At 36.0% G+C, this 21,888-nt stretch overlaps 1 protein-coding gene across 1 annotated transcript in view; it reads right to left on the bottom strand.

Moving 5' to 3' along the window:
* LOC108708936 (autism susceptibility gene 2 protein) overlaps positions 1–21,888 on the bottom strand; it is a 103,771-nt gene that overhangs the window by 9,480 nt on the left and 72,403 nt on the right. The window contains exons 6-13 of the mRNA XM_041584740.1: positions 20,470–20,923; positions 18,989–19,242; positions 17,366–17,598; positions 14,368–14,412; positions 11,472–11,567; positions 9,424–9,495; positions 6,614–6,643; positions 2,987–3,058 (exon numbers count right to left, since the gene is read on the bottom strand). Of these exons, the coding sequence (XP_041440674.1) occupies positions 2,987–3,058; positions 6,614–6,643; positions 9,424–9,495; positions 11,472–11,567; positions 14,368–14,412; positions 17,366–17,598; positions 18,989–19,242; positions 20,470–20,923 (1,256 nt within the window). The remainder of the gene's footprint in view (positions 1–2,986; positions 3,059–6,613; positions 6,644–9,423; positions 9,496–11,471; positions 11,568–14,367; positions 14,413–17,365; positions 17,599–18,988; positions 19,243–20,469; positions 20,924–21,888) is intronic.

Below are 21,888 nucleotides of genomic sequence, written 5' to 3' on the forward strand. Positions count from 1 at the left end.
TGGTCCCATCAGAGCCTGCATGCCCAGCTTAAGGAAGCCTAGATATAATCTTTTCTGAACTGCCGTGTATTTTTGTGATATGTTTTTGGTCAGTCACAGAACTGCCGTATAATCAATAATGATAAATGCTCTCATTGCATTAACTTAGTATGTACAGTACTATGTCTAACCCTATCTTCATTACTTTTATCTCACTCAGCTGTGTTTTTATATGGGTCAGTAAGGTCAATCGATCTTTCTGACCTTAATGAAGTCATTTGGTGGACATTCAGTAGAAACATATATTGTATTTTTTAGGAGACAGACAATTTTTTAAGTTATTTAATATTCTCTGGAATAAGATAGCACCTTGAACTCAATACAATCTTGTATTGACATGTCCCCATATCCTATGTCTCACACATGCACATGAGTGAGCTAGTGCACATTCTTTATTATGTGCCTGTATGTGCCCCAATTCTCTTGCAAAAAAATTCCTTGAAGTACAGCACCGCAAATTTTCTTTGAATAAAAATGCCTTTATTTGGAACACTGGCAGGACATGGATAAGCGACGTTTCAGGCTACACAGAGCTTTTTTTCAAGCTTTCCATGTAGCCTGAAACTTGCTAATCCAGGTCCTGCCAGTGTTCCAAATAAAAGCATTTTTATTCAAAGAAAATTTGCGGTGATATACTTCAAGGAATTTTTGCAAGAGAATTGGGAAGTGGCCAATCAAGGCACGTGCACCAGGACTCTCAGGTGTAGAGTATTGGGAGCAGATTCAACTAACCAAGACTTGTGCCCCGACATGGCCACACACAATGGGCGCTACCTACTGGTATGAGCAGCAGACCACTCAGATACCAACTGCACTGGTTTCTATACTGTCATGTAATCTGAATGAGATACTAATTGACTAATTATTGTGCATTTTATATTGTGTATATACTGCATAGTGTGCTACTTCCTAAATTCATGTGAGGCAAATACCCAACACAAGTACTAGCATGTCTAGGCTATTTCTTTGTCAAGTTTTAGTTGTCCTGTACAAGGTACAGCTCAGAAACAAATACATCTCACAGTGATATTAAGTATAAAGCACCACAAATAGTTTGAAGTCATTTGAAAAACTGTTTATTTTAATGACTAAACTTTAATTTCTTATCACTTTAGGGAATACATGATGGTGGCAAATTTAATCTATTTACTCCTGTGTGGATTAACAGTTTTTTAATAGTTTTTCTCATTTGGATAACCATGGTCTCTCAGGGAAAATCCTCTTTGCTACAATAAAACAGCATCTAGCTTTGCAGTACTGTGTGATGGAACATAAAGCAATACAATTTCCCAGAGTAGGAGCAAAAAAAAAAAAAACACAATGTAGGTAAGTTCTTAAAATCCATAGAAACTGGGCTAAAACAACTGCTCTCTTGGAATTATCCCAAGTGAAAGCTTAATATCCTAACACACACGATAATTAGTGTGTCAGTTTTGTGCATCACTCATGAGTTGGGGCAACATTTTCAGAATGCCAAATTACAATGGTTTCCTCAAATCAGTAGCACTTATTGATACAACATGCTAGTGGAACCCTGGAACTATCTCTATGTCCAGGCTGGTAGTAATTCTAGGGTTGGTCTCAACAAATACAATACAAATATTGAAGAAATTATGTTAAGTATGGACTGGATTGGGCTGTGGATGTGGTCTGTATGGGTCCCCATGGGATCCAATCGATGGGCTGGGGGCCAAATGATATGATTTGCCTAATTTAGCCCATGAATTAGGCAATTATGGGGCCATAAAGATGTGTGAAAAGCTGAGAATAATTCTAGTTTGCTGCATTTTTCCACTGGGAATTACCACCTGCTACAGGCACTATTCAGTATGAATTTCCCTGGGGAATCATAAATAATACAATCTCACACTGCAAGACTTAGCAATCATTGTGTAACAAAATTGAGTTAAGCTCTACAACAAGATTGACAGAATTCAAACCTTGTTGTGAAATACCATTTACAATAGCTCCAGATTTTTGCAATAGCAGAGGTGGGAGGAGCACTCCAGCCCTGTCCTTACCACATGCTTTAGAGCAGGTGATATGTACAGGTCCCTGATGCTGCCTGCGCATGTGCTCCTCCCCCCCGCCGCCCCATTTGAATTGGGCCCTACCTAATGCAGACAGCATTTGATTCAAGGCACATTTTGCAGGTCTTTCAGCTCTGAAGCAGAGCACAGTGGCCTGCAGCTATCTGAACAATGCTCCACTCAGTGTGTTTTTTTGGCACAAAAAAGAGCATTGCAACTGAGTCCCAGTATGTTGTGATGGAAAAAAATAAAATATTAGTTCAGAATAGGACTAGAATATAGGAGATCCTGGAAAGGTGCACATAGTAGCACAGTAGTATGTTATATACATTTATTACTACAAAAATTAAAGAAATAGCCATTCAAATGTCTTGAAAACACTTGAAAATATGTCAACTTATACACTGTAGCTTGTCCAGAGTTGAAAATAGAATATGGTTCTCCCAAACAAAGCACATTAAGTTGACATGGGTTCTTTTCTTTACAGGTTTAATTTAACAACCCCACTGACAAAAATTAATTCTATTGGGTGAATGTAGAGAAGATATATAAACAGTATGTAGCTATATAAACAAATGTATTTTTTTATTTTACAAAACCTACCTGATTCCTTATTAATCAATTTCTGAACGTCTGTGTGTGTAAATTCCCTCTAGTGGTTTGCACAGTAAACCTCCAGTATGTACTGACTGATCACTGTAAAGATGCAAAGAACACTGAAAGGAATTTCCTTATTTATGTGTGGCCATTTTACACTTATCTGTCACGTTAGCACAACAAAGCCTGAATGCTTATAAACAATAAACAGTGCACCATTAATAGTCAGAATGGATATAAAAATTATAATGTATGCATAGGAAGAAAAACACATAGGAATCAATCCTCATGACCAAAAGTTCATAGCTGATTAGACTGACCTTTATTTTTTGTTGGTGATGATAGATTTGCCAGGCGATATGAACATGCATGGCGCACCATTTCCCAGGTTTCTGAAGAAGAATAAGTGCAACAGTAAACAGAGATATCAGAGTTCAGTCAGTGTGAAAGATAAATACTAAATAATAAAAACATGTATAGATATAAAGGTGCTTGTGTTGAACAGACCTAAAGCAGATACGTGTATAGACCAAGGAAGTCTGACCTGTGGCTAAACTAAAAATCCCAGCATCCTCTTATAGCCAGTGAATAGGAATGGGAAATTGACAACAGCCTCAAGTTGAAGTTCCCTAGTTTAGGCAAATTAAATTGGCTTTTTAGTCTGTACAAAGCACACATAAATGAATGCACTCAGGAGACTGATGTGTACATCACATCACATAAAAATAATGTACTTTGTCAGATCAAATTACTGAGGGTTCTGTTTTATTTTTAGCTGTATTCAAACTGTTTACAGTATGTGCCTGTGGAAAAAACAGCTCTTCCCCTGTACAAAATATTGTTCAGAAATCTTTTAGTGAAAAGTATTAAACAAGCCCATTTCAAAAGAATACAACTTCTAGCTATTAAGTGTCATTCATATTTTACATACCACATACTTGTTTTTATAAAGAATGCCTATATAGACAGTATGGTTGTCCTTCTACTGTGACATCTATATTGTGCCTATTTGTATTTTGTGTGTGTGTATATATATATATATATATATATATATATATATATATATATATATATATATATATATATATATATATATATATATATATAAAACCAGCGAAGAGCCAGCACTCTCGAATAAAGTGTTCGTTTGCCTGGGTGCACGGTCAATATAATATCTCCATCCATCCAAAGAAGATCAGCACTCTCAGGGCTTAAAAATATGAAAAAGGTTTTATTGAAAATAACACAGCATAAGACTAACGTTTTGGCCCTGTCCAGGACAGGGCCGAAACATTAGTCTTATGCTGTGTGTGTATATACAGTGGTGTGAAAAACTATTTGCCCCCTTCCTGATTTCTTATTCTTTTGCATGTTTGTCACACAAAATGTTTCTGATCATCAAACACATTTAACTATTAGTCAAAGATAACACAAGTAAACACAAAATGCAGTTTTTAAATGAGGGTTTTTATTATTTAGGGAGAAAAGAAATCCAAACCTGTGTGAAAAAGTAATTGCCCCCTGAACCTAATAACTGGTTGGGCCACCCTTAGCAGCAATAACTGCAATCAAGCGTTTGCGATAACTTGCAACGAGTCTTTTACAGCGCTCTGGAGGAATTTTGGCCCACTCATCTTTGCAGAATTGTTTTAATTCAGCTTTATTTGAGGGTTTTCTAGCATGAACCGCCTTTTTAAGGTCATGCCACAACATCTCAATAGGATTCAGGTCAGGACTTTGACTAGGCCACTCCAAAGTCTTCATTTTGTTTTTCTTCAGCCATTCAGAGGTGGATTTGCTGGTGTGTTTTGGGTCATTGTCCTGCTGCAGCACCCAAGATCGCTTCAGCCTGAGTTGACGAACAGATGGCCGGACATTCTCCTTCAGGATTTTTTGGTAGACAGTAGAATTCATGGTTCCATCTATCACAGCAAGTCTTCCAGGTCCTGAAGCAGCAAAACAACCCCAGACCATCACACTACCACCACCATATTTTACTGTTGGTATGATGTTCTTTTTCTGAAATGCTGTGTTACTTTTACGCCAGATGTAACGGGACGCGCACCTTCCAAAAAGTTCAACTTTTGTCTCGTCGGTCCACAAGGTATTTTCCCAAAAGTCTTGGCAATCATTGAGATGTTTTTTAGCAAAATTGAGACGAGCCTTAATGTTCTTTTTGCTTAAAAGTGGTTTGCGCCTTGGAAATCTGCCATGCAGGCCGTTTTTGCCCAGTCTCTTTCTTATGGTGGAGTCGTGAACACTGACCTTAATTGAGGCAAGTGAGGCCTGCAGTTCTTTAGATGTTGTCCTGGGGTCTTTTGTGGCCTCTCGGATGAGTTGTCTCTGCGCTCTTGGGGTAATTTTGGTCGGCCGGCCACTCCTGGGAAGGTTCACCACTGTTCCATGTTTTTGCCATTTGTGGATAATGGCTCTCACTGTGGTTTGCTGGAGTCCCAAAGCTTTAGAAATGGCTTTATACCCTTTGAAATTGAACTCAGGTGTGATAAACCACAGTTAAGTTATTTTTTAACAAGGGGGGCAATCACTTTTTCACACAGGCCCATGTAGATTTGGAGTTTTTTTTCTCCCTTAATAACGTAAACCTTCATTTAAAAACTGCATTTTGTGTTCAATTATGTTATCTTTGACTAATAGTTAACGGTTTTTGATAAGCAGAAACATTTAAGTGTGACAAACATGCAAAAGAATAAGAAATCAGGAAGGGGGCAAATAGTTTTTCACACCAATAATATATATATATATATATATATATATATATATATATATATATATATATATATATATATATATATATATATATATATATATATATATATATATATATATATATATATATATAAAATATACACAAAAGCCATGAATATCTTGTAAATGATATCCTTATAAATGGTGAGTAGTGATGTAATCAGTTATAAACGGTGAGTAGTGATGTTATTTTTGTTACATGACTCACTAAAACTTGTGTATTATAATAAATAAAGTACCCCTTGTTGTAAAATATGAGGATATTAGAGTTAACCTCAGAGCTCCTGTATAAAAGCACTCGGCCTTGTGCTTTTATATGGTCATGGAACTCCTCTGTGACTTATAATATCCTTATATTCTACAATAGATGGTACTTTATTCACTATGTGTGTGTGTGTGTATGTGTGTGTTTAAGGAAATTTAGGATATTGAATTTAAAAGGTTCTTCCAAATCAATATATAGTTAAAGGAACAGTAACAGAGTTTTAAAGGAATGGCAATATAATGTAATATTGCCCTGCACTGGTAAAACGGGTGTGTTTGCTTCAGAAACACAACTATATTTTATACATAAATATGTAGCCATGGCGGTAGCATTTCAAGCACAAGGCACACAGTAGATAGCAGATAAGTACTGAAGGCTCCCATTGTAAACTAAAAAGCTTATCTGTTATCTGCTGTTTAACCTGTGCCTTTTCTCCTTTTTCAGCTTTGAATGTCTGCCACCATGCCCACACAGCAGCTTGTTTATATAAACTCTAGTAGAGATTCTGAAGCAAAAACACCAGTTTTACCAGTGCAGCACAACAGTACATTATATTTGCATTAGTTTGAAGGACTTTCATTTTTTGGTGTTGTTTATTATATGCAAAGAAGAATCCTTCATTGTGTATTGAAGGAATTAAATGTTGTATACTGTTGGAATGTGTAAATCAAGGTTGTATAGTCATCAGACTTCCATTATACAGCTTATACGTATAGGATGCAGTTCAATCACAGTCAGCTAAAGGCAAGCAGTCATATATCCTGTGTGTCCAAGTCCAAGTCCAAGTCACAAAATAAGCATTGATAATAACTATGGATAGCTTCACTGATGTGCACCACTAGGTGTTCTGTGCTTCTTTGTTTTTTTGTTTTTCTTTTGCTTTGATATGCCAAGATTTGTTAAAAGAAAAACTCACCCGCATCATGGGTCTGAAAGGATCTGTCAACTGTGAAGAGAAAATGACAACTTGGTTACATGCCTGTCACTCAGACAATTGCTTTAATTAACAAATGGTTATTGGTTCATAATGAAGAGAAATTAAAATGTTGGGATTTTACTTTTAAATGAAGACCTTTGAGAGAATAATTAGTCAAACTGCATAGAGTAAGAGCCAATCTTAGCTCCTCTTGTGACAATTCTCCATTAAATCTGACAACCTATAAAGCATGTAGCGAAATATCTTGACGTTTCTGGAAGCATACTTCTACTAATAGGACTCCAGTGTTCCAGTTTTAAATTAAAACAGAGCCCAATGTGGGACTTTCAGTGTTTAACATCAACACCCATTGTCTCCTAACTGCTAATAACTTTGCTGGTTTACCCCTTGACTTTTCCTGTTAGAAAACTGCCCCACCTAATTTTCATCCATTTATTTGTTTTTCTAAACAGTGCCAGTTGCTTCTAAAGTGGAAAGATCTGGCATGGACTAAAATGGCAATGCAATTTTGCCAACATTTGCCAGCTGCTGTTTTGATACTGAAAAATTATTTTAATTGGCATCAACTGTTCTACGCATCAGACAAGACAAGGCTGGCTTGTTGAGACAAAATGTTAATTAGTTGGCTGCAAACAGGCAACAAAAGGTCCAGGGAGTGAAGTGGAAAAACATTATTGGAATGAAATAGTTTAGAACCATTTGGCCACATCAACTGCAATATTATAAATATCTATTCATTTGCAAACCAAACATTTTTATGGAATAGTTAGAATACACAAGCATAAGCATGGATTTGATTTATTTCCCCTGTAAATCTATCTTTTTAGCATTTTAAATGCCCATTGTAATTGTTCCTCTGCTGTTTATCCAAATCAATCACTTTTTTTCTATTTTGTCCTCACTTTGCTCTGCTAACCTTCTACCCAACCTTTGTCAGAAACATTAGACCGCTAGTTAAGACCATGTTGTTCCTCTTATTTCTATGCTGAATTGTCTCTGTAATACTCTCCTTTTCTTTTATTCTATCTCACTCTTCTCCTCTCCTTTCCTTCCATTTATGTAAGCCCCCCCCTTTTTTTCCTCTTCCGATTATGTTTTGTAGGGATTAAAAACGAATGTGTAAGCACAGAAGGGTCTTGATGAGCCATGACTCATGTTTGTCTTGTTTTGCACTAGACTACACATTATAATCCAGATATTGTGGAAGATGCTTACTAGATATGACAAAAGGGTTGCCTTGACATATTTAAAATTATTAAAACCAGACTAAAATAATTTATTATTTTCTTTGTGAAGTTAAAAAAACCCTACTATGAAATTTTTCACTCAATTGAGTAAAAAACAAAACTAACATACAAAAACATTATATTTGGGGGAAAAGTATATCTTACTGTTAATATGCATAAAAGTTTTTTTTAAAAGCATGCCCTTGTTTGCATAGCTCAGGCTTGAAAATCAAGAGCCTCCAGTCCACCAATTACATCAATATTTCATCAGCACACTCAATAATACAGCAGCTTTGGGAATATAGGCCTGTATCGTTACAACAACAACAAATACTGCATTTCATGCACAAACTCTTTCCACTCATGCACCACAGGGGATTACTGTGTGTGTAGAGTAGAGTGGGCAAATAGCAAACAGTAACGATTTTGGGAATATCTAGACAGAGTTTTCCTTTGGCATACTAAATACAGTAGCGTCAATCCTAATGTTATTCGCAATTTTGAATTATTTCATGTTCTAAGATTTGAGGATTTTAATGAGGTGTATTTTCCCTTAAAATCAATGGATTTTACTCAGCTTAGGAGTGTTTGCATAAGGAATGGACAATGCTGCTTCTGTTCCCTAAGTGCATACTCTGATATATATATCCATCAAATTAGTATTCAGTATCACAGGAGTGATACAATCTAAAGCTTTCATAAGACAAGGTTTGCATTTTGGAAAAAAAAAATATATCATCTTCTATCTGCCCTAAAGGACTTAAATTCTGTAAGACACATTACACTAATCACTCCTGTTACAGAGCTGATATCGATGGGCAGTAATTAGATATGTGAAAAGTATCTGCTTGATTCTTAACAGATCAGGCCAATTGTCCCATCTGCTGAATCTCCATGGCACAATTAATCCAATGAAATTCACAGTATAATCTATCTAATATGTCTACAACATACTGTCACGCTTACACTTTCCATAAAACCAGGCTCCGTTTGATAGGAAAAATGGGGGACTTCTCTACAGCATCAGCAAAGATCTTTTTTTTTGTAGCAAAGTCTAGCCATTGTATAGGTATGATTGTAATTCAGAGAAAAATATGAGGATATCAGTAATAAACCCTTCTGGTCCTGTGATTATATATTTCACCACTCACTTTCATGATATCTGCACATCCGTAAAAAAAATATTTGCAAATATAATTACTTCCTGCTCTTCATATCATTAGAATTGATGTGTATAAATGGTATGAAAATTAGAGTGTACTTCATGTCATACACAATAAACCAGGTGCTACCATGAGAGTAATCTAGGATAAACAAAAAGAAATGGAATACTCATGGGACTTGTAAAAAAACAAAACATAAAAAAATGTTTATCTTTCTAGATGATGGTTTGATCCATTAGGATGAATGAAAAACCAAAACATTTATTAACCATTATTTTGCCATTTCTTGAGCTTTCATTATATATATATATATATATTCTTGTTACAAGGACACATTTCTCTCAGTAAACATCTTGATATAATGGTGGCATTCTGCTTTGAATATCTGTCTTCTGCTTACCCTGGGGTCCTTTTGCAGGAGAGTATGTGGGACAGTTCCAGGTCTGGCTGCGACATCAATAGGATTGGAAGTCTAAGAATGAGACAACATCTGATGTTAACTAAAAAAGACAAATACTCCAACCCCCCCCCCCCCCCACACACACATGCTTCTTCGTGTCTTGTCGTATTTATTCCTTGATTTGGCTCTTTGCTGGCAGTTATATATTTTTTTCATATTCAAACAGTTCGGGCCTAATGGTCTGTGACTTTCTTTGATAAGTGAAGCTAAACATTATCAGTGTTGGCAGTAGAAATAAGGGGCAATATTAATATGAATTATTTCTCTGTTCACCCTTTTAAGTTGTAACTGAAAGCCCTGGTTATATATTTAGTAGGTTGCAGTACGTTTTATGTTACCGCTCTTAAGGTTAAACAGCAGTGTAGATGTACAATCCTTTATTTCAAGTGTCAATAGGCTGAATGTCCTAGACAAAAAATATTCCTCTGGGCATTCTGATAATGAGAAAAGCTCCCATCCCTAACACAGATGGAATTTCAGATGGATTCTTAGCACGACCACAAAGTTATCCATTGAACTGATGTGTCTCTTGAGACAGAATGCTGCAAGATACTGGCAATTATGCACAAACTGCAAACTCAGCACTATTGCAACATATTCCTCATGTGCAGAGCAGTCCATTTTGTTTTCTTACTAATTGCAAATGAAGCTATGGTTTATATGACCACAAATTTCCATTAAAATTGATAAAGAAAATGACCAAGCCGTTTACTGCACATATATTCATAATTATACTGCACTCTAAAGACTAAAAAAACTGAAGCTTTGTTGGTTAATTAGTAAACAGCCTAATGCAGTACAGGTATGGGACCTGTTATCCAGAATGCTCTGGGTAATGGATCTTTCCATAATTTGGGTTCCAAAACCTTTTGCAATTATACATTATAAAAAAAAAAAATATTACAAAGAGAACCACAAAAAGCTTCCTTTATTTCCGAAAATGAAATAAAAAATATAGTACTTGTGTGTAAGAAAAAATACTGGTTGCAAGGTCAAAAATTATCTATACAGCACAAAAGAAAAGTTATAAATATTTTAAAAGGTAAAACCATTTCCACAAAAGAATGCCTGACCATTCAGACAAAAAGCTTTTAGAATATGCATGAATGTCTTTTAATAAACAGTCATTCATGCTAAAATGGCGTGGAGGAAAGATAACAAACAGGAACGGGGAGGTATAGTTGAAATAAAAACAAGAGAGAATGTTTAGAAATGTATTGAAGAGCAGCAAAAGAAAAAAAAAACAGCATTTCTACAGGTTCTTTCATTAGTGCAACAAGGAGAAAGAGTATCTAAATCAGTTATATAACACAACATTACCCAGTCCCAGTGGAATTTATTTTAATCTCCTACTCCCAACCTTTAGTAATGTTATGTCTTTCACTCATGTATAGCTAAGGTGCATGACTAATGGAATAGCTGTGTTTTGAATATAATCAAGTTAACTGCTTCCAGGTCTGATTACTAAGGCAATAATTGTATGCATAATTATGCTCTATCTGAAACCGTGTCATAGGGGCCTATATGTAATGCTGTGTAAAACGAAATTCACCAAAAAAAAGTGTAAAAATCTGTGTAAAACAAATGGCGATTTATTAATTTTGCGGCACGTGAACGCCAGATTTGAAGCCATTTTACATTACTTTGTGTAATGTGTAAAAAATTTTACTCTATTTTTTACACAGAAAAGATGTGTCGTGAATTATCCTGCTGTTTTTAACACAATATATAAATATGCCCCATAATATTTTCTAGTATTACTGTATGGGTTTAATTGCATGAGAGTTGCATTTTGTGCAAGGTCAGTAACCCACACCAAGCAATAATACGTTTGCTTTGAAATTAGGGAGAATGTTCAACTTTCCAATTGGTTGGTATGAGTTACTACATCTGGAGCTAATTTCCCATGGTTATTATATTACCCCATAAATAATAATTAATAATGTCATATGAAAAACAAGACAGCATAATATACATCCACTATCTACCTTAGGCTGAAATGCCCCTTGAAGTGAGCCGAACGGACCAGTTGGAGGAATCATGGGAGGAATTCCAGAAACAGCTGGAGGATATGAGTGAAATAACTGCAAAAAAAACAAAAAAAAAACATTGAGAAAATTGTATCTAAACCTAAACAAGAAGCTCCTAAGAAAATCAATGGTTAACAAAATACAGAAGCGCAGCACAATAGCAAGCAAACACTGGTGCATGTCAAATTCGGGGATTGTGCGTTCACAGGAATGAAGCCAGATTCATGTATATGTAAACTGGAAAACTTTCAAGACATTCAACATCAATTAGAACAGAAATGATATCCTTCATGAATTCCATTATTCCAAAATAAAAGGTGATTTTGTAAATATGAATTATTCAATTGGTCTTATTGCCTAAGTGGCTTTCAGAATTTAGCGTACATCAAAAGAGAGTGGATGTTTAAGCCAAATAATACCAAGGGAAATAGCAAGCTAATTAAAAAATAAAGCTTTAAGAGAGCCAGGATTCCACTCCATTAAAACTCAATTACTTTGTTAAAGGTTTAATGGTGTTTGGTAAGAAATTAAAGAATATGCACAATTATGACTTCATTAGTCTACTTTAGCGGTTTTTCTGTCACTGTTAATGCTAATCTAAGGGCCATTTAATCGGCAGAAGTAGTTGTGCGGTCTAACTCTCAGGAAACATTGGGGAACGTATGCCAAACTATTCAAGCTGTTAGGGTACTATCTGCCTTCATAGGAAATGGATATGTGATTGATAGGATGATTCTTTGTCTGGCAGTGTCGCGTCTACCCCACAATGGGCTCTACTGGGCTGATTATAAATGATGTCATGTCAAGCAATTCTTAGACATGCTGAGGCCACCCCAAACACCTCAAAAACTATGACTCAGTACAACTAGTCATAACTATATCTAAAAGTAACAGTTGCACTTTCTTCAGTACAGGTGGAACAAGGCGGTGTGCTCTTGCAAAAAGGAGCCCAGTTACACTTCACCATGAAAAGGAAGGAAGTACCAGTCTCTCTTTTCATGCCCTTTTTTACAACCCTTGCCATGTTATAAGAAAATATGTAGTTTTAATGCAATCCTCTGTAATGAATTGTCAGTTCCCTGGCCTTCTCTCACTAGAACATAGTAAAATCTATAAGCTAAGCAAAAACAAGGTAATGGTCATAAGGACAGTCGATTCTGAGATTCAAACCGAGTTCATGTGCTTTACTGGGAGCAATTTTAAGACTGCAGTGTAGGCTCCAAACAACAGTAAACATTGCAAGCTAATGTTAAGCTTGGGATAGCATGCCTCCACACACATTACCAATGCATGCTTCCCAAACTGCCCCTTAAGTTTGTACAGTAAGAGTTATAGCTTTTACAGCTGGGATGGAAATCGCAAAGCTGACAGTCTCCACATTACACTTTAACTTTTATAATGCAGAAAACAGTCTTTCCAAGAAGCATATTCTGAAATGTCACATGGAAAAGTGTCCAATAAAAAAAAAAAGAAAAATAACAAATAAAAAAGTATAATGGATCAACCCTAGAAGGATATTTAACCTGTTCAAGTTTTGTAGCATATATATATATATATATATATATATATATATATCATATATATATATCAAAGGTTGCAGGTGCACAGATGTTTACAAAACCTTCACTACATTTTCTGAAAAATTCCAATGTTAATTGCTAAGGATTTTAGAATGAGAAAATATTTGATATGGCATGTACTGCTTGGCAGGCCATATTGGGAGCCCATTTTTACATTCCATAAATCTTAACCTGAGAATTTAGGGGGTTATTTATCAAAGGTCGGATTTTAGAGTAATGTGATTTTTTTAAAACTCTAATAAATTCAATGGTATGTTAATTATGAAAAAATTCAAACGTCTGAAATTCGATTGAATAGTCCCTACACTGAAACTTGAATCGAGTTTTCCTCTGAAAAAAAGTGACTTTTGCGTGTCAATTATTTTTTACGTTAGAGTCTATGGGGGTCATTTTTGTAGCGAAATTTGGCAATAATGTGGCTCATCACTACTTTTAACATCTTCAAATAGTTCAAGGGACCTCTGCCATTGACTTCTACATGAACTCGACAGGTTTTAGGTGGAGAATAGTCAAATTATAAATGTTTCCAGGGTCAAGGTCACATTCGAATTCAAATTCGAGTTGGTGGTTTTAAATTCGAAGTTTTGACCAAAAAAAATGTGAGAATTCAAATTTACCATTCAAACCTTATTAAATCTGCCACTTTATGTTATGGTTCTTGTTTAACCTTGAAATCATTTTCAGTGAACACCTAACAATTCAGTCTTGTGTGTTACTGTAAATCAGCTAATTTGCGTTAATAGTGAGATATATCATTCTAGGTGGTATTGAATTTGTTGTCTAGATTTTCCATTTATTTCACATTTACATAAACAGATCTATATAACTACACAAGACACACCCTCATCCTTATACACAAATAATGTTGTATTAAGCAAAGTCAAATGAGTTTCATATAAACAATGAATATTCTTATTTCCATTCCCATGAATAGCCAGGATACCGTCATTGTGAACTGAATGGTAAACACCTGGGCCCTGCAGGTGAACTAGTAGGGTTGAGACTATACCATAGGTGATTTTAGAGCAATGGAGAGGCAAATAAGAGAATTAGCACGGTTTAATGAAGGTATCTATATATCAGTACCTGGACTCTAGTCCTGCAATTATATCCAATATGTTTAAATTGCCTTTTCCTGAAGTCAGACAAACGAATGGGAGGACAAACAATTAAGCAATGCATTGAAATTTTGGTGGGTTATTAAGGAGTGATGTTTGCAGCATGCTACAGACAAGCCATAAGCCAACATTGCATAGAGCGGTTTGTAAACTCACACTGTGGCGGTAGAAGGGGTCAACTTTGGAAGGGTATTTGTCAAACTGCAAAGGGATTTAAGCAAATAGTTATTACCTTGTCTCTATAAAGCACTCATAAAGGCCACACTTTGAACACATTGTTGAACAATCTACAGCACTAACTGCAGGACCACATACAGTTCATTGTTAACAACCACATTGTTTAACCTCTACCAAGCGAACACTGAATCTATTATCAATTCATCCTGATGGTTTTATGGTGTGAATAAAACTTGGCTATGAATGTTGTGCACACAAAGACATTTTTATAGCAGCTATGTATTTCACTTTTATGATAAAAGATGATCCCTATAAATACATTTTTTTTCCAACTATAACGTAATAATACTGAACTGAGACAGCCGCGGTCACCCAAGGAGTATTCTATAAAGAAATATATGATTAGATTTAGCAGTACGCATCTCTTTTATCACAGACTGCTTACTAGTGGAGAACAAAAGAAACTCTGGTAGAGGGAAAATAAAATTATATTGGGCTCATATACTTTTGACCTATTGTGTAGTTATTGGAGGTATATCGCCACTGGTGCATAAGTCCCACAGTACCAGGTGAAAATATAACATCGTATTACCTCTAATAATCCAATTCACTATGTAAAATTTCTTAGAGATGAAAAGTAGCTTTAAGTACCTTATTGTAAATCTGCAGATTTCGAACATTTTCTCTATTGCAGGTATTTATAACAAGTTTTGCAAGTAAGTAGTATCTTGTCTGCCACTGGACTGCTATTTTAACAACACTGTAGTTATTTTCCTGCAAGGCCTTTTTTTATATTCGCCCTTTAAATCCACCTATTGTCTTAAAATATACCAATGGAGGTCTAAGTAAAAGTTTGCAGTGGTAACCTGTACAAAACTTATAAGCTTAGTGTAGGTTTTACACATTGCCCGAAAATCTCTGGGGCCTGTCTTTATAGCTTTTGAATACTGCTTCTCCCATCTGCCAACAATACCAACAGACTGTGAGAACCACTACAATGTTTACAAAATGGCAACGTTGAAAGGACTCTCTAGCAGCAAAATCAGCAGAATTGAAAATGTCAAGACTTCTAAACTAAACAAATTTTGTATTATGTTGTAAAACAAAACACAAGCAGAAGCAACAATCCAAAGGATTTTATTGTTCCTGTAACTGCTTGAGGGCAATAAAATGACTTTTTAATCATTTTAATGTACGTAGTCCCCAAATATCTGGTAAATTATATATTTGATATACTACTACATGGAACAAGCTGAACAGTACCGCATTAAAGTAACACAGACACACCTGATGGTGTAATTTTCTGGTGCGTTTGACAATTTCCAAATGCAATAGATTATTTGGTAAAATTATTACAGGCATGGGACCTGTTATCCAGAATTCTTAGGACCTGGGGTTTCCCAAATAACGGATTTTACCGTAATTTGGATATTTGTACCTTAAATCTACTAAAAAAATCATGTAAACATTAAGTAAACCAAAATAAGGTGGTTTATCTCCCAATAAATATTAATTATATCTTAATTAGGATCAAGAACAAGGTACTGTTTTGTTATCACAGAGAAAAATTAAATAATTTTTTAAAAATCTGGATTATTTGGGTAAAATTAAGTCTATGGGAGACAGCCTTTCCATAATTCTGTGCTTTCAGGTTTCTGATTAACGGATCCCATACCTGTATTTTATAGTTGTCATTCTGGATGTTTAATGTAAACAGACATTTTTATCAAATGACCAACCAAAATAATCAGGGCTTGTCATTGGACCACTATACTAAAACAATATAGTAACTGAATGAATTCTGATACAAGCAGAACAAATGTTCATAGTGAAAAACTAATGTATCCCTGTCTGATCAAGGTAGGGCCCCAAGCACTTCCTTTACTTGCACATATTATACAGTAAAGCCAGTGCCAGTGTTCCCATCTGGCTGGTATTTTACAGGGATGCACCGAATCAGCAGGATTCAAGTTTTTTCAGCAGAAATTTTTGGCTGAATCCTCGTGCCTAGCTGAACTGAATCCAAATCCTTAAAATCACGTCACAAAACAAGGAAGTAAAAAAACTTAACTGTGCACTGTGTCTGCTATTCGTAATTTGATTTGGTTCAGTATTAGCCTAAATATTTCACAAAAGATTTGGTGGTTTGGCTGAATCCCAAATGGTTGATTTGGTGTATCCCTAGTATTGATGGCTGGGATTAAAAATGATGTTTAATGCCAATATTCAGGAAGATAAAATATCCAGTATTTTGGTGGTATCTCTAGCCATTACTACTCCACTTATTTTCAACATTGTCATTCTTAAATAACAAATTTAGGTTTTTGTCATTGCAGACAACCCTACAGCCTGCACCCTCATAAACGTTAACTATGATTACAATTTGCGTATATACTTTTGAAGCTATACCTTTTTACTGACTGTATTTTATCAATAATATGCTTTTTCTCCTGCAACAATAATGTAAACTGGGTGCTACACATCCAAATTAAAATAATCATGTCTACAGAGCAGTTAATCTCAACCATCAGTTCTAGTTAGTCATTGTGGATTTCAATTGTTCATTAAATTGGTTCTCTGTCAACATCATTTTAGTACTGTATAAAATGTTAATGTGGGAAAAGCCCTTTGCTCAGTGAAATTAACACCAATCCAACACTATAAACAGTGCTAAAATATAGCTGCCAAAGAGCTTCTTTACGAGCATACAGATACCTTTGTTCCAAGATAATAAAGATATGACTTCTGTCCCAATGACTACAACTTTTATCACAGTTGGGATATCATGCAGATTTATTGTCTTTATCTTTACAAAATTCTGCCACCTTTTTAGCAGTTTATAAACAATTCTTTGAACAATATGAATACGGTAAACACATTATGTCATAAGGAAGCCCTTATTTGGGCACCAACCATATCAGAATTAATAATAGAGTTGTGTTCTACTTATCCTCACATTTCTGGTTGGGGTACGCACCATGGGTGGTGCTGGAGTCGGCATAATAGCGTTAGGTGGGATGGCGTGTGAGAAAGGCGTAAAAGTGTGCTGGTGTGTATGCTGATGAGTGTGCTGGTGTTGATGCTGATGCTGATGCTGGTGCTGGTGAAACTCAGTCCTCAGATATGGAGGTGGGCCTAACGATGCACCACGGTCTGCACTCTGAGAAGCCAAAAAGCGTGTATTCAGCTCTTGTCTGAGAAGGTCTTGCTCTGAAATACAGTAAACAGATAAATACACATTATTACTAGCAACAATCAATAGAGAACGGGGTCCTGGTAATAAGAAAAATAAAATTGCACATTGGCTCAGCAGTGTTCTAATCTTACTTTTTCCAATTAGTGGACCAGTTATGAACTAAACCATGTGCATGAGGACCAAAAACTAAATAAAACCACGATGTTATACTGGAGCATTTTGGCAAACTGGGGATATAAATATGTTTATAGGCCATGGCTGCCATAGGCTTCCAGCAGAACAAAAGATAAGACAATTCATATGGCATTTCTTTTTACAAAGAGACAAAAAAAGCTCACAGTATAGAAGGCAGAGTGGTGAACTGGCTATTTATTGCACTTTACACGTGGGGGCAGATTTACATAGGGTCGAATATCGAGGGTTAATTAATAATCGATATTCGACTGGCGAATATAATATATGCCGAAGTCAAAGGATTTACCGCAAATAGTTTGATCGAACGAAAAATTGTTCGATTGAACGATTAAATCCTTCGAATTGTTCGATTCGGAAGGATTTTAATCCATCGATCTAACTATTTTTCTTCGACCAAAAAATTGATAGAAAGCCTATGGGGACCTTCCCCATAGGCTAACATGGCACTTCGGTAGGTTTTAGGTGGCGAAGTAGGGGGTCAAAGTTTTTTTTAAAGAGACAGTACTTCGACTATCGAATGGTCGAATAGTCGAAAGATTTTTAGTACGAATCGTTCGATTTGAAGTCGAAGTAGCCAATTCGATGGTCGAAGTAGCCAAAAAAATCATTCAAAATTCGAAGTTTTTTTTATTCTATTCCTTCACTCGAGCTAAGTAAATGGGCCCCAACGTGTTCCTTTGTTGCAGTACACCCTTGAGTTTCTGCACTTTGTTTCAGAGAACAGCGACCTTCAGTTCTCCTCTTGAATAACCTGCAGTTCTCCTCTTGAATAACCTGCAGTTCTCATCTTGAATAGAGTGCTGTCTACAGTCAGCAGCTCTCAATTCAAGAGGGGTGGCCAGGGGGGAAGCTTGTCATCTTCTGCGCAAGTTATGGAGAGTATCCAGCGGAAGGTATACAGTGCAGCCATTTACCTAGCCACAAGCAAGCACCTAACGTTTCGCTGGACCAGAAGTATAGTTATATAATCCAGACTCAAAATCTGCTTTTCGGACACCCCTAAAAATGTGTATCAACAGATCCTCCCTTTCACCTCAGTGATTTGCCTAGCTATGTGGAAAGAACCATCAGAACATATCTGACAGTGATCAGATAATTGCAAAATAGCCTATGTATGACTGTAGCTGACCATAATTACTAAAGCGCATTTATTTTTCTTACAAATGTATTAGCCGCATAAGTGCAAAATGCAATGAATCTGTTTTATACCTGAGTAAGTGCTGTTAGCAGGATGTCCTGGAACCTGTAGTGTCCCTGAAGTCAGTGGTGGTGGAGGAGGTAAAGCAGTGGGTGGGGCAAACATATTGGGGTGGTGCTGGTGAGCAGGCGGTTGGAGAGTGGGTGTAAACCTATGCAACGGACTGTGGCTTGGTAAGGATAGAGGATAAGGTGACGTTGAAGGATGGTGACCCAGATGTGATGAGGGTACTTGACTTTTGGCTGGAGTGCTGCTTCTGCTACTGCTGTGGAAAGAAAATAAAAAAATATTTATTTCATATTTCAAAATGATAAATCTTAAATTAAGGAATTCAGGTGTTTTCAAAACTTGATTAGGTGTCCTAACTAGAGTCTGACAAACTCCTATCTACATGCCAACTGTTACTGGAAGACTGTATTCCCCTTTTCAATTCTCTAATTATTATATTGCCCTTTAATATGCTGACTTATAATTAATCAGAATATGACCAAAACTTGAGGACGTTTCAGCTATAACCTAGGGATATCAACAATAGCAAACATTTGTCATCGCCCCTCAGGAACAATATAATGCATAATGCTTGCAATAAAACATTCTTTAGTGTAGTGTGACAGGGAACAATTATTATCAATAATATTAATTATTATAATTATTACACTGACAATAAATGCATTGTGGGTCCTTGCAGAGTAAAACAGAGTTTCAATCTAATAGTGCTGCTTACTAAATAATAAGGGCTAGCTTTGTGTATGATCAGATTTTTTAAATATGTAGTGTTCATTTTTATTATTTCCCAGTAAAACTGATTTGCCTCATATTTACAAATTTTTTTCTGAATCAAAACTGCGCAGAAAAAAAAGAATATGTGGCACTTCTCTTTAAATCTGTGATCTCTCTTGCTTACATATTACAGGCTTGACCTATATCAGCACTGTTATACATATCTTTCAAAAAACGTCATGCATTGGTGGAATTCAGACAGACGTAGAAACCACACCTGATAGTTTTCCAGCCTATTATTCTAAGGCAAAAAATTTTAATTCCACAATCATAACGTGATTAATGACTTAAAATTCCAGTGCTGTATGCCTGATTAGTCTTTGTATTGTTTAAATCACAAATATGCAAGAAAGGAACAAGTGATAACAGCTATAGTAAAAGGCACAATGTGGTCATTATTTTTCCACCCCTTGGAAACAAACTTACTTTTTTACAGCAATTTGTAAATAAAAAGTGGTTTATTCTGTTCCTGTTGCTTACTACATATCATATATCAGTATCGGCGGTATGTCAAAATAATTATGCATTAATCATACATAATTCATTCACTAAAAAAATGATTCTAAGCATAATATTTTTTCAGGTGTTAGTAAAAAACGTTTTTGCACGCATTTCGACAGGGTTCACTTCTCTACATTCTTATTATGAATTTGTAAAATCTAGAATTTTTTTTATAAATAACATACATTTGCCAAACAAAGTTCTAGCCCACCTTAAACTGTTTACACTTAAGCTGCTGCTGCTGTAACTGCACAAAGACTGAGGCAAATTCTGGGATGGAGGGCGTGGTTGCACTGTTGGTGGGCTAGGGAGAACCGGGGTCTGGGACTGAGGTTTTGGTGCCTTCTGAACTGGTGCTTGAGTTTGCAATGGTGCTTCGTGATCTAGATTAACATGAGGAAACTCGAACTGTGTCTGTAAAGGTATCTCCGTGTAAGAAGTTAATGTGGGTCCAGGAGAAGCTAGGATAGGATGGGATTCCAAATCAGCCTGGACAACAGGCAAAGATGGCAGGTTTGGTTCCTTTGATACTAAAACATCAAGCTGCAACTCCTTGTTGCTGTCTTGGCTCTTCTCTTGGCTCCTTTCTAAACCGGACACTTTCGGCTCAACTTGACCCGTTGCATTTTTGTTGCCACGTGTTGTCAGTAACCTGACACCCAGCTCTGTATTGAGGAAAAAAAAAGTTGAAATAAGGATATCTTTATTTTTATTGATAGTACATATCTTTAAGGATCACTATACATGTGAATAAACCTGCAGAAATACACTTAAGACAAAGGAATACATATGCTGGCACTGTTGTTCCTGCAAATGCTATGGCTTTAAAGTTCCACTTTTAGCTATATTTGACTGGTCAGGCTTTAAAGACAATTGAGACACGAACCCTTTTGAAAGAAGATGATGATGATGCTATAGGAGAGAGACAGTCAGGAAAAAAGTGACAGCCGATAAAAATATAGGGATCAATGAGGCTGAAATACTACAGATATTAGACAGAAAATTCAAAATAAAGGTACAGAGGCTCATTTATCACCTTAAACCATTGTTAAAGAAACAAATCATACAACCACTATTGGTTGTAAAGTGGAAATGTACATACGTGCACCATGAAAAGTAAAGCAAGGAAAAAAGCATAAGCGAGATGGAACCACATTCACATGCAAAATATGCAGTTTTATGTTTCTCAGACCTACAATGAACTAACTATTTATGTATAAACCCAATATCTATAGCAGATTTATACACCTTCATTCTGACGTGGTTGGATTTGCTTTTTTTTTTTTTAGTTCTTTTTGCTCATTGCCCCATGAGAATGGATAATTTATTATTTTTAAAAAGTCTCCTTGGTGTAGAAAAGAACCCTTGCACTTTGCGGCACTCTTTAGGGAGAAGCAATTCTAGAAACACCAGTCCCATGGGTTGCCAATGACAAACAACTGTCCTTTGAGAATCAGGTCGAACAGGAAATGAACACATGAATGTATGTTGGAGCTAACACCCAAAAGAATTAAACATCGTGTTCAGTCATTGTTACATCAGCCAAACACATTTGCCCAATTTCAGTCTAAGACTAATGTCTTATGCAGCGGTGTATTTCTACTGGCAGGCAAATCACCATCTATACTGT

The sequence above is a fragment of the Xenopus laevis genome, chromosome 2S, assembly GCF_017654675.1.
Source record: "Xenopus laevis strain J_2021 chromosome 2S, Xenopus_laevis_v10.1, whole genome shotgun sequence".
In the NCBI taxonomy this organism is placed as follows: Eukaryota; Metazoa; Chordata; class Amphibia; order Anura; family Pipidae; genus Xenopus; species Xenopus laevis.